The following is a 14,260-nucleotide window of genomic DNA, read 5'->3' as shown; positions in this document are numbered from 1 at the left end:
AGTACAAGCAGAGAAAAACTGTGATGGCTTAAGAGCTCAGACCAAGGGAGCTCTTCACAAGGAAGGCATCTCTCAGAGGTCAGCTGAGTCCTCTTGATCTCTCTTTTGCCATCTACCATCCTCCACAGACCTCCTGACCTTGGGCCTCTGCTTGCCTGCATCCCCTATACTCACAGGACTCAGGACCTCCCAGGCAGCCTCAGCCTGTGCTTGGCCAGGAATGATCCAGGCTTCAAAGGGTTAAAGCCAGGAAGCCTTGATAGATGAAGGGATCTATTAGTTATCATTTACATAGCTGAAGAAGGGTTCTTCCCTGTCGCCTACACCCCTTTCAGATGATCTCTGGCAGTGACCACAAAGAAGGGGAAAAAAAGAGGGAAAAAGAAAAAAAAGTTTCAAAATAATTTAGAAAGTCCTTGTAAAATCTTGTGTTTTCATTTAGCAGCACGAATCCAGGACAGACCCTTAGAGGCAGCAACCAACTGGGAATTGAGTGGAAAAACATAGGAATTCTGGAATTGTCCAGTCTTTTTTTTTTTTTGGTTGGGGAGCCAGTGGGTGGAAGGGATTAAATAAAATCTTTTCAGGGGAGGACTCGACTCTGGGCTCTCATGGATGAAATGTGAAAGATCAACTCCATGTGTACGACCCAACTGTCCTGGAACCTTTGATTAGAAGAGACTCCAAACCTTAAGTAGTGCTTGTAGCTTCAGCTCAAGTAAGAAAAATGAGGTGGGGGGGGTTACAGGGTGGGGACCACATTTTAGGTGAAGGGGGAGTAATCGGGTGGCTGCGGTGGGGAGAAGGCGGAAGGGAGCTGTGTCTTTAAGTCCGTCCTATGGTTATACATATTTTTTCTTCTATGAATGGGTTTTGCTGTAAATTATAGCTTTGCCCGTAGTCCCTTGGGTCAAAAGAAATAGTCTCTAAACAGAAAACAGCTCTGATTGGTGACTTTCCTTCTTCCCTCCCAACCCCCTTCCTAATTGAAACCAAATGTGTAATATATTGGATGCTGGGATCCCTGGCGCTCTTCCAGGAATCCTCAGAATGTGAGGTTTCTCTCAAAGGCATCTTGCATCAGCCTGTGGATGTATGCCTACCACCAGCCTCCTTCACCGGCAAAGTGGAAAAAGAAGCATTGCACAACAAATTCTTCTTTTGGGATTGGGGGAACACAGTGGATTATAGCTCCGTTTTCTTCTTTCCAAATTTGGCCACACCTGGATGGATGAACGTAAGTTATGTGGTGTTTTTTCCTTTATTATTATTTTTTCCTTTTCGAAAATGAAAGCGCTGAAATCTACTTCTCCTGGTGTCTTAAGGAAAGTTTTACAAAGAAGGCAGGAGGTTGTTTCAAATCAGCCAAGGAAGAGAAGGGGCTGGAGCTACCCTAGACTTGAGAAACTCAATATGTCATGTTTTCGGGGTCTGGATTTATGTTATGCCGGGAAGGATAAAGAGCACTGATGACCAAAGAAGACTGAAACAAAATAAACGAAATCCTAGCAGCTGTAACATACAATAAACAGCCATAGCAGAGTTGAAACTGTTGGCAGGCAAGACAGGCCGATCGCAGAGTTGGTTTGGGATGGAGACATGAACAGGGAGTTAGGTTCTCAGGTATTCGGTGGTGGAGCTAGATTTGGAGGGAACAACATTTTGTATTTTCAGTGTTTTGGCAGGGGAATTACTGGTTAAACCGTGAGAAGGGCAACTTTGACTACGGGTTGGCTTCACCCTGAGGTTTGGGGTGGCTGGGCGGAGAGCGGGGTGGATAGGGCATTTTTAAGTTGGTGACAATGAAACACAGCTGCCCCGCTTCTTCCCCTCCTTGCTGGCTTGAGGTGCCTTTTCCTTTGTTATCAAATACTTGAGACAGTTTGGACCTTTGTGTCCAGGCTGAGGCTCCAGAGCCCCATCGAAGGAGAAAGAGAATTTTTCCAAATGGCTGGAAGCCCCAAGCCAGCCATTTGAGGCGGGAGTTCACACTGGTGAAGCCATAGGGTTCAGCACCATTTTGCCGACTGCTTGCCTTCTGCATCCTAAAGGCACACGGAGTGAGTGCCCTCGAGAGAGGCTTTGGGAGCAGGTCTGAGCCCCACATTTCACAGATGTCGGGCGTGATGGAAGGGCTCTGGCAGTAGTGAAGCTGAAAATGAAACCGAGCTCTCGTTCCTGCTAATGCAGTGGCCTTTCCACCCCATTCCTCCACCGTCGTGTTCGTTCCATGGCTGAGATCACAGAGGCAGTTCAATTAACAAGTCACCACAAGGACATTTGTCATCCACCAGAGAAGATACTGATGGCGCTTCAAGAGCTAAAAACCTCTGGTTTTATTTGATTGTGTGTGTGTGTGTGTGTGTGTGTGTGTGTGTGAGAAGAGTAAAAGCTAACATCCAAGCACTTTTCATACCCCAAGCTCTATCCTCTGAGCTCTTCATACGTATTTGATTGAATCTTTATAGGGCTTTGTGTATCTTTTTTTACCATAAGGGTAGTAAGATTTAAAGAAGTCAAATGCGTTGATTAAGGAAATAACAGCTAATAAGTCTGAAACTCAATGGATGCTTCTCTAAAAGCTGTGCTCTGAATGTCAGCAATGATACGCCCCTCCCCCCACCGCATTTGGCTATTTCGCGTGTCAAATTCCACGTTGTCCTTCTTAGTGACCTGGAGGTAAAGGCTCAGCCTAGATGAGCAGTGCAGATTCTCCCCTGGAGTACCCTTTTGTATTTGGAAAAGCACTTCTCCGGACATCAGAGTGCATGCAGGTGAGACAGTGCTGAGCAGCTGGGGTGCACTTACCATTGTCATGCTAAGGGCCTGGGGCTGAGAGTCAGAAGCTTTGCTCTACTTTTAGCTGGTTGGTCAAGTTGCTTTTCCTTTCTGCTCCTTGGCCTCTGTATGGAATAATAGCAATGATTTCTGGTATTATTGTTTGAAAAGATATTGTATATGAATGTGTTTGTAGACTGTTAAGGGCTTGAGGCACCAGTTCTTGGGATGATGGTCACGTGCACTGGGGCCCAATGGGAGGCAACCAGCCACGCTGGGGACAGTCAGTACTGGAGGCGGAAGGGCAGCTGTGCCGGGCTGCATGTGCGAGACTCAGAAATGGGTACAAGCAGTCCCAGCTCTCATTGCCTCTGAATGGAATCAATCCCTTCTCCAGGAGAGCATGCCCAGGTTTCTCTCTGGTGGATTTGGCCAGGATTCCTCACCCAAAACACATGCGACTGTTTGAGGACCCCTTGCTTGAGTACGTGCTGTTTCTGAATAAGTGGGGTTCAGTCAGCATCAGTTTATGGTTTTCTCCTCAAAGGAGAGGGACTTTCAAGCAACTTCATATCCAGTTGGAGACAGATCCTTGACCCCAGACTCCAGGTCCCCTGCAGGCACCTCTCACCCTGCTCTATACCCCATTTTCTCTCTTCGGTGATGATAGGAAAGCAGCTGCTCCCGGAGATAGGAGTCCCCTGCTTGTTTGCTTTATAAACACTAGCAGTAAGAAAGGCAAGGGGTATGGGGGAGGTATTTCCAGAATATTTTCATTAGAATCCTCACATGGAAACTCACAACAGTCTCTGTGCCTGTGGAAGAATATGAAATACAGATACTGGTCTCTGCACCAGGTTCCCAGAATAAAGCTCCTAAACCTTTGTAGTTTCCCAAGTTTTATAAGCTCTAGGAACATCTTTTGTTCTAATAGTACATATTTGACCTGGTTCCTGACATAGAGCTCTTCAGTCCCTTAGAATTTCCTGGGTGAGAGGAGTGCCTTTTGTCCCAATGAGGCAAATCTGAGTGGGTGATTCAATGGCTTCAGGATGGGGGCTGGTCCCCCAAAATGTTGGAGCTATGATTAGAAGCTGGGGACTCTCAGTCTCAGCCCTCATCCTCTAGAAAGGGGAGAGTGGCTGCAGATGGAGTTCATGAATGGTCTTTTCTGCATGATGAAGCCTCCATAAAACTCCCCAACTTCTGGGTGGTGAGGCCATCCCTGTACCAAGGAGGTGATGCACCCAACTCCACAGGAACAGAAACTCAGGTTCTTGGGACTTTCCCAGACCTTCCCCTATGTGTTTTCTATCCCTTTATCATAGTCTATTATATAATGAGCTGGTGTTTCCCTGAGTTTTGAGACCTGTTCAAGCAAACAATTGACACCAAGGAGGGTGTTGTCCAATCTGTAGCCAAATCAGACAGCAGGTAGGTAACCTGGGGACTTACCACTCTCTGATGGATATCTGAAGAGGGGGCAGGCCTGGGGGACTGAACCTTAACTTGTGGGATCTGTGCTACTTCTAAGTAGATAGTGTTAGACTTGCTTGGTGTGTTAAACCCACACAGCTGATGTCTGAGTATTGGGAGTGTGTGAGTAGGGGCACACTGTGCTTGTTGACTAGACAGAGTCCAAGCACAGAGTGGGAGCATCATCCAAAGAGCCCCACCCATACCCTAAACTCCCAGCTTCTCCATTCACTCACCATTTTCCCCCTTACTAGTCACATTAAGTCATATGGGTTGTCTTATCACATAGAGTTCAGAACATTCTGTATGATTGTGTTTTTAATAGACACTAAAAAAATTAGGGAGCTTCCCCCCCCATTTAGTAGAGTCTCCACTTAAATTAGCTTGAGCTCTTCTGGGGCTTCCTTCCCACGTTCCTTTATAAGATCCACTTTTAGGCACTTTACGTCACCCAGACTTCAAACACACGTCTCCTAGGCATGCAGCAAGTTAACACCATCTAAAAATGGATCTCCACAGCCTTCGCTGAGTCTGGTGCTGCTGATTCGGGGTTTTTGGGAGAAGGCCTGGAGTCTGAGGACTCCAGGCAGGCTCTTTCTAGGTTCTTGTCTTCAGTGAGGAAAGAATTCAACATTGATACCAAAGTTCAGAAATGCAGGAGACATTGAAAGATAAGAGTAAGGACAGGAGTTGGTAAGCAAGAAGGACTGGAAGGCTCTTCAAGTGAAGAAGGGTCCTTAGTGGGTTGCTGGGAAGTGAGCAGTTGGTGTTTATATGGGTACAGTGAGCAAGGAGTGGGGCTTGGATGTTTGATTTCTCTGCATTTTGTCTCTTGCTAATTGGCTGGACCAGTGGGCATTTCCTTGCTCATGGAAACTCCATGGAGTTTGTCCATATCACCTGGCCTACTGGGTTGGGTGTTGGGACCCTCTTGGTCCATGATTGTTCTTCAGTGTGACTGATGAATGGACCTAGGTAACCTGGACATGTGTTGGGAGGGGGGCGGCTCCTGATTTCCACTGATTATTGAAACTGATAAATGAGCTTGATCCTGTTCAGGACAGATGGCCTAAATGCATTTCCTAACTTCCCCTTTCCCTGGGTCATACAAATGCCCACCTGTCCGCCATGCAGATGCACTGGGTTCTCTGTACTCCTTGCCCTGTTTGACGTCATGCACATGGAAATTGACTCAGCCCAGACATGTGTCCAACATCTTCAGGCATTCCTGAGCTTCTTTGAACTCATTAACCATCCACCACGAGGTTGGAATTAGAGACCTTGATTTCCAGATCAATTAAATCAGGGTATGGGAGGGTGGGAGTTGGAGATCAGTGCTTTGAAGTGTTTTCCCATGTGATTTTAATGTAAACTTCTGGTTCATCTTCAACTTTGTTGCCTCAGCCATTCTTTAACATGGGTGAAGGGCAGGCTGGGGAGAGAAACCATGATCACATCTCCTTACTCCTAGTCCTTACAGAATTTAAACACAAGTCCCTCCCTCCCCTAGCTGGCATAACCCTCTTCTCTGGCTGGCATACCACCCTTCTCTGGTTGGCACACTTCCTTATGCCTATAGAAAGGAAGGAATGCCAACACTTCCTTTAGATGGCTTCTCCAGGTTTGGTTAAGATCCTGTAATGTGGGCCCTCCCTAGTGGCACAACGGGTTAAAGCACAGCTTTAGAAATAGCTATAGCAGCTTCAGAGAGAGCTCAATCCCAGTCCCGGAGGTGACCCACATGGTACAACAGACCACCCCTGTCTCGCCCACTACTTCCCTAAGAGTGTGCTTCATCAACCTCCCTGTTCTGCTTCCCACTCTGTCTCTGATGAATCCTCTCACCACCCTTGCACCTCTGGCCTGTACCCTAGTTCGGTATGCATCAATAAATAAATCTTTTTTTTTTTTTAAAAAAAACAAACAAACCCTGTAATGTATACAGTCTCCCTTTCCCTCATAAGTAGAATCTGGTCCAGGCCTCAGACTTTTTGCAATGTAAAGTGAGACAGACCTGGTGTCCACTCATAGTTCTACATGGTCTTGGCTGTGTGGCCTTGGGAAAGTTGTTTAACCTCTCTTAGTCTTAGTTTCCCTTTCAGTAAAATAAAGGTTTTTAATTCCCATTACTAGGTATTGCTGCTACTACTGTGCATTCTTTAGGTTTTCATGGTCAGTAAGTGAAGTTGATGATGATTTTTATTTTTATTATTAGTTCAACATGGCTGCTGGGGCCACCCTAGCCAACCAAATCGTACCAACTTAGCTATTTTCCACTAGCCCATTCTGCAGCCCGACAGTCTTCCAGGCCAATAATATTTACATTTAGCCACTTCTGCCAGGGAGACACCTCAGTGTACTTTCATGGGTAGAAAGGGCATGGATGTAAATTTTTCTGTCCCCACTTACTAGCCATCCCCAGGTGGACAAGACACTCAACCTCTTCAAGCTCACTTTTGATTCCATCTGATTTGTTGTGGAAGTCAGTTCTATTAGGTAAGCAGAGAGGCCAGTGTGAAGTCTCATTACATAGTATGTACTGAGCAGGTGAAAACTTAGTAAATGTCACTTCTACTGCTCTTTTTGATGGAATGCTTGAAAAGCCTTCCACAGAGCCTGATAGTTTGGCTTGATTCCTTTCCTTTGAATACTTTAATCTGATCATAGATGTGATCTGGTTGAAATCGACTCTCTAGAATTTGAAAAGACAAGTTCAAACAAAGAGGGCAGGAACCATAGTGGTCTGTAGCAGTGGAATATGGATATGAGTGGGGGATGGGTACACTATGGTAGTGATACCTGGTGGTGGAATCCCAATATTATGGCAATTAAAAATAAATAAGTAGGGCCCTCCCTGGTGGCGCAGTGGGTTAAAGCATTGAGAAGCTAAAGCCACTTCCGCATGAGTTTGATTCCCGCCTCCCCGGAGGTGACCACATGGCATGGCAGACCTCTCCTGACCGCCCGCTGCTCCCCTCAGCAGTGTACTTCATTGATCTGCCTGTTCTGCTCCCCACTCTGTCTCTGGTGAAGCCTCTCACCGCTCTTGAGCCTCTGGCCTGCACCCCAGTTCTGTATGTACAAATAAATAAATCTTTAAAAATAAATAAATAAATAAGTAGGTGAACATACAATAAATAAAAAAGGAAAGACAGTGTAGTTCATTTTCTCACTCCCCCCCCATTTCTTTCTCCATACTCCCCCCTGCTTTTAGCCAATGCTTACTTGAATGCTTATGTGTGCGTATTACCACATTTTAATGGGGAACTGAGCACAGCTTGGCTGCGGTGTACACAACACCACTTTGGGGAAGGTGGAGATACTATATTTTGGGCAAGGTAATCTAATTGCATTAAAAATATTTAAAGGACAATTAAAATATTTAATTTAAGAGTTGGAACCCAATGGCTATTATGTTCAGGAAAAGGGGGGATGAGTTAACAGATGAGAATGCCATCTCTTATGCTTGCATAGAAATCTTTCAGTAACAAACTTGTCCCAACAAGCTTTCCAAACTGGAGGGCTCACTGAGAGAAAATTGACTTTGACTAGTCTATGTTCACTTTCTACCTCTCTTACTCCCCCCCCCTTACTTTTTTTTTTAATACCAACATATCTGTCCTTTTTTTCCCCCTACCTTTCCCAGGAATCTCTAACCTGTTTTTTCTCCGATTGGGGTTCCTTGGACATTCCATTTTATTTGGTTTAACTCCATTTAACATTTTTTTATTGACTGCCAAGCAGTGTTAGGCACTCTGCTGAACAATTTCTAGTAATGGTATAGCTCAGTAAAGGAGCTGAGCTTTCCAGACACCTGTCAAAGGATACTCACCAGACATTAGGCAGCTAATAGCTACAGTGATGCGCTCTTTAAACTTTTAGAAAGTTTTGGTGCACATTTGAACATGATGAAGCCTGTGCTATTCAGATAAGATTTGGCCAAATAGAATTCTGTTCTTATTTGATTCCTTTTTTTGTTTGTTTTTCCTTTTTTTGTCCTTCCTATTTTATATAGAACTATTTGATGTTTCTAAGTTTCTGTAATTCTCCAAAATCCCTATATTTGGCAAGTTATATCCTTAGTTGGACCTCACTTTGACTTCTAAGCACTAAGAAAGATTAGATGTGAGCCAGTCCAAGTGCCACTGAGGTCTGAAAGAACAATGACAAGACATGAACATTCTAAAATGGGTTTCAGCTTTCTCTGAATCTCCTGGGTCTAGCTGGGTTTCTCCTGGAGACTGAGTATTGTATGGAGTGAATTTACTTGTTCATCTTTTTTGGAACTTGTATTTTGTGCTCAGAGAGAACCCAAAGATATGTTTGAGGAGACCTTTAGACCTACTGCTCAGAGGTCAAATCTACATACTCCACGGTGTGTATGAGGGGTGTATGTAGGACTAGAACCTCCTGTGTAAAAGGTGCTGAGAACAAAATGCAGTGAGGTTTTGGGCTCAGCACCATTATTTTCTAGATTTTTGACCTCAGAGAAATTGTTTAACTTCTTTGAACCTCTGTTGCTTCATCTGCTTCACTCATGAGTTCTTTACCCTCCTTCTGGGTCCAGATAATGTGTATGAAACTGTGTTTATGTAAGTAGAAGGTAGAAATACCTCTCTGGGACACATTTTATAGGTAGTTTGTGCAAGATGGGTCTGAAGGTCATAATGGCCTAGGCAGTCAAAACCAAATTGAGATGGGGGTGGATTAAAAAGGAAGGCAAAAAACTGAGTGAATTGGGTTTTTTGTGCATTCTAAATTTTGAGCACTCTATACATTCAGAAAACATGAAACAATTAAAACCTCAGTGAACTCAGAGGTCTAGATGGTTTCTCAATTTTTTTTATTCCAAGAGGACTAATTTTTTTTTTAAAAAGTTATTTATTTATTCGTACAGAACTGGGGTTCAGGCCAGAGATGCGGAGAGTGAGAGGATTCACCAGAGACAGAGTGGGGAGCAGAACAGGCAGATCGACGAAGTACACTGATGAGGGGAGCAGTGGGCGGATCAGGACAGGTCTGCTGCGCCATGTGGATCTCCTCCAGGGCAGGCGGGGATCGAACCCAGCCTCTTTGTGGTGTGCCTTAACCCACTGCGCCACCAGGGAGGGCTGCAAGAGGACTAATTTTTAAAAAGAATCATAAAGTGTATTATTTGCCCATTATGAATTTCATATTACCTGGGTAAACTGTCTTTTTTTTTTTTTTTTTTTTTGCTAAATTCATTTGTTCATTTTTCAGGTAATAGTTTTGGGGGATTGCTTTCTTCCAGGCATGGTTCTAGTTTTTAGAAAACCTACAAGGAAGAAAACCTAAAAAATTATAAATGGTTATGATTATTTCCACCTTATTTGGTCATGATTTTAGGTTTTGAAGAGTGTAATATGAATTTTGACAAGAAAAAATTTGACTTGGAAAATTGGTACCCAGATGGAATTAATAAGATTATGCTTTTTAAATTTTTACTGTAAATTTTAAATATCTCTTGTATGTTGGTAGTCAGCAATTAGGTTTTATACAAAAAAAGACCTAAATTTTCATATTTTACTTTCAATAATTTCATCTTTTAGGTCAATAAACATTATATTTAGAATAACTTTAGCTTTACATTAAAACTGAGCAGAAAGTAGGTTCCATTATACTGTAGCCTCTCTCTTCCCTTTGCATATAGAGTTCTTATTATTACATCTTGCATTAGTATATTAGTATATTCCATTAATTACATACTCTGTATTATTAGGTAAATAGGCATCCATTGTTTGCTCTCTACTATTTGTGGGATATGTGGAAAAAAATCATGTTTTTAACTCTCAATTTGTTTATGACATTAAATGTCTACAATTTGAAGCCCCCCATCCACTGAAAAAAACTGGTGGCTGCTTGATTCAGTGCCAGTTAGTGCTCATGCAATAGCTGGGCATAGTTGACGTCCAATAAATATCTATTGAATATTTGAACAAGTGAAAATGAAGGATCCAGAAATAGAAGACATAATTCTTATCCTTAGGAACTTGGAAAACAGTGGATACATATGATAGTAACAAGTGACATTTCAAAGATGTTATTGGATCTCTAATAGAGGAGACTTTACTGTAATCCAACAAGAAATAAAGCAGTCTTGGGTAGCCCCAATCCCTTTATTGGGATTGTATTCCTTATCTTATCATCATCATTTCCTTTGCTGCCATGCTTATCCCATTATTATTATAATCATGGTCACCATTCTATATCTAAATACAAGCTTTAGAAGATAAGCTTCCACATCCCCATTTTGTGTGTGTGTGTGTGTGTGTGTGTGTGTGAACACGTGTGAATGTGTGTGTGTTAGATTTTTTGGTTTTAAAGTGGTGTCACACAATACATGCCAACAATATTACTTTGTGGGAGTAAAAGGAATTGCTGGTTGTGTTGTGGGAAAGATCATACTAAGAGGCCCTCATGGGAGTGTAGCAGCAAAACCCTCTTGCAGGACTGTAATTTTCCAGAGGCATATAAAACGGAGAGCGTGGTGAAAGTTGCAAAGACTGCTGGAACTTGTCCTTAGGATGTACACTCTTAGGGTTCTGGGAAACAAGTTCATCTAAAGAATAGAGTGAAGGGAATCAAATCACTTGAGTAGTTAGTTATTCTTCAGATATTGTTCTAACTTTAGAACACACATTAGAATTTTGTAATTGAGGTAAAACATGAAACTAGTACTAGAGGCAGTTGACAGCAAATCCTCATCCTAATAAGTCTCAGGAAGCTATTGTGTGGCTATTGACAAGTTGATTCTTCCATGTATATGGAGAGACAGAATAACCAACTCAATACTGAATGGAAAACACAAAGTCTAAGAACTGGATTATTTTATTTTAAGACTTAGTACAAAGTTCCAGTAATAAAGACAGTGTTGTTTTGGTGAAAGTATTGTTAAATAGATCAGGAGAAAACAGTAGAGAAGAAATAGATTCACATGATATGGATAACTGATATTTGATCAAGGAACAAAGGGTAAATGGAACAAAGATGATCTTTTCAACAAGTGGTATTGGAACATCTGGACATCCACATTCAAAAAATATAAATCTAGACAGATCTTAATGCCCTTCATAAGAATTAACCAAAAAAGGAGCATGTACATAAATGTAAATTGCAGAATTCTTAGAAGATAATGTGGAGAGAGTGTAGGTGACCATCAGAGAAGTCATAACTTTTTAGATACAGCACCACAAGAAAGAATTGAAAGAAAAAATTGATGAGCTAGATTTAATTAAAATTAAAAGCTTCTGCTCTGTGAAAAACATCATCAAGGCAATAAGACTACAGAAAATAGGCTGGAAGAAAATATTTTTTAAAAGACACAACTGATAAAGACTATTATCCAAAATATACAAGACCCTTATGATTCAACAAAAAGAACATAAAATTCCCCCTTAAAGTGATGGCACATGGGTGATTTGTGACGGGAAGCCCATGGGGATTACAACTGAGATGGAAAAAGGCACAAAATTGTGTAAAAATAAACTGTATTATTAAAATAAAAAAAAATCCCCCTTAAAAACTGGACAAAGTCCTGAACAGGCATCTCAACAAAGAAGCTGTGCAGATGGTGAGGAAGTTTAAGAAAAGGTGTTCATTATACATGATTATGGAATTGAGACTTATTAGGATGAGAGTAAAACAAGTTACCACTACACACCTATTGGAATGGTCAAAATCCAGAAGAATGACAATACCAAAAGCTGACAAGCTTGTAGAATAACAGGAAGTTTCATTCTGAGATGCATGGTAAAACCACTTTGGAAGATAGATTAGCAGTTTCTTACAAAATGAAACATTACTTACAAAACTAAACTTTCATTATATGATCAGAAAGTATGTACCTTGGTTTACATCCAAATGAATTGAAAACTTATGTCCTTACAAAAATTTTCATCCAGTTATTTATAACAGTTTTATTTATAATAGTCTGAACCTGGAAGCAACCAAGACTTCCATCAGTAAATGAATGAATAAAAAGTAAATTGTAGTATATATCCTAACAAAGGAGGATTAATTAACACTTAAAAAATCAGCTACTAAGTCACAAAAACACATGGGAAAATTTTAAATGCATATTACTTAATATAAGAAGCCAGTTTGAAAAGGTAAATGTTGATACTCTGATTCCAACTGTATGACATACTGGACAAGGTAAAACTATGGGGACAGAAAAAAGGTTGGTGTTTGTCATGGTATAAGCTTATACCAGGATCCCAAGCCCAAATCTCTCAGATAGCTGTGTCACCCTTTCTCATTGACTGACACATTGTTCTGGAAGGCTGGGATTGTGTGTTGTTTCTAGGTTCTTCTCTGTTGCACAATCCCATATGCTTTTTTTTTTTTAAAAGATTTATTTATTTATGCATACAGAACTGGGGTACAGGCCAGAGGTACAGGGGTGGTGAGAGCATTCACAGAGACAGTGGGGAGCAGAACAGGCCGACTGATGAAGTACACTGCTAGGGGAGCAGTGGGTGGGTCAGGAGAGGTCTGCTGCACCATGTGGGTCACCTCCAGGGCAGGGATTGAACTCATGCTGGTGGCTTTAGCTTCTTAATGCTGTGTTTTAACTTGCTGTGCCACCAGGTAGGGCCTCCATATGCTTTTTATAAAAAAAAGCACTATTGGTCCTTCTGCTTGATACCTACAATGGAAACCTTGCAAACTCGGTAAAAAGGGGAGTCTTCCAAAGTACAGTTCTTGGAAACCCATGAATTTATGAATAGATAACAACAGGGCCAGGACCAGATTCTTATGGTCAAGTAACTAGGAAATAACTCTTATTCAAAAAATGTAATTTCCTGGTAAATATTAAACAGGCTTGTTAGCTGCAAGACTTCCCAAGGTCTTTAATATGGTAATAAGCATTTTGTCTGTCCAGGAAAGTGGTAGCTTATTACATTTCATAAGCTTTTCAGGCCAGGAAGCTCCATTTTAAAAGGGCTGTAGTGCAGAGATTTAGAGAAATTGAACATAGTACTATTAAGACAAGTCTTAATTTAGAAGGATGCACACTTGAAACTTACATAACATTATAAAGCAATGTACTTCAGCACAGTCTAACAGGAATGCAGAGGGAGAGAGAGAAGAGAGAGAGCAAAGTGGGGAAGCAGCACAATGAACCACAGTGGTGGACTATGGGGGCTTTGGTAGGGTGCACGGCAATAGCCACACTGAAGGGAAGATCCTGTACTTCCATAATGTAAACGATGATGTAAATATACCTTACTTCAGTGCAAAAATTTTAAAAAATTAAAAAAAAAATAAGTCTCTTGCACTAAAGTTTGGTAGGGTAACGCAAAGAAAAGTCTGGAATTTTGACATGAGTTCTACTGTTAAATGGTTAAATTGGTGGTCTCTGCTCACTTCTTGCAGAAGTTACACTAACGAGTGATGAGCTCTTAAGTGTTTTTAATTCCAAAAGCCTGTGATCACCTGCATTATTTGGAAGACAAAAGTCATCTGTAGTTTTTCTACTTTGTCATCACTCTAGTAGGGAAAGTGAGGACTGGGGAATGGTGACAAGATGAATAAGGTATGTGGTGAGCCCTGAGCTGATTACATGGCTGGCACGTACAGGGCTGGAATAATATAGCCCAAATAAGTGATGTTTCTAGTTTGTTCTTAGGCCTCTCAGAATCCAGCCCCTTATAAGGTGCAGGTACAACTGTCCCAGTTGCTGAGGCAATACTAATGCCTGACAGCCACTAACTCCATCTAGTTTTAGTTTCACTACTACAAAGCAATGAGGCCTTGGATGAGTCAGCTAACCCTCTGAGCTTGGGTTTTCATCTCGGAAGGAAGAGAATTGTGTACAATCAGGGTCTCTGTTATTGAGAGAAGGAACTACTTTAACATTGTCCTGAGTCTTACCTTGCTGGTGATAGCAGGAGCAGAGCTGATCTTCATTCCTCAAAGCCTGGGTCCCAAGCTGTCTTTAGTTTCCTTCTCATTCTTCTGCCTACATCATCTCCTCTGCCTC

General features: G+C 41.9%; 1 protein-coding gene across 1 annotated transcript in view; it reads left to right on the top strand.

The window, feature by feature from the left end:
- The first annotated feature begins 1,178 nt into the window (after positions 1-1,178).
- The window catches only part of DDR2 (discoidin domain receptor tyrosine kinase 2), a 125,800-nt gene continuing 112,718 nt past the window's right edge, over positions 1,179-14,260 (top strand). The window contains exon 1 of the mRNA XM_012729202.1: positions 1,179-1,237. Coding sequence (XP_012584656.1) covers positions 1,232-1,237 — 6 coding nt within the window. The 5' untranslated portion in view covers positions 1,179-1,231. The remainder of the gene's footprint in view (positions 1,238-14,260) is intronic.

Source organism: Condylura cristata, unplaced genomic scaffold (assembly GCF_000260355.1).
Source record: "Condylura cristata isolate star-nosed mole 26May11 unplaced genomic scaffold, ConCri1.0 scaffold00024, whole genome shotgun sequence".
Taxonomy (NCBI): domain Eukaryota; kingdom Metazoa; phylum Chordata; class Mammalia; order Eulipotyphla; family Talpidae; genus Condylura; species Condylura cristata.
Note: the sequence above shows the minus strand (reverse complement) of the source record. Positions and strands in the feature narration are given on the sequence as shown.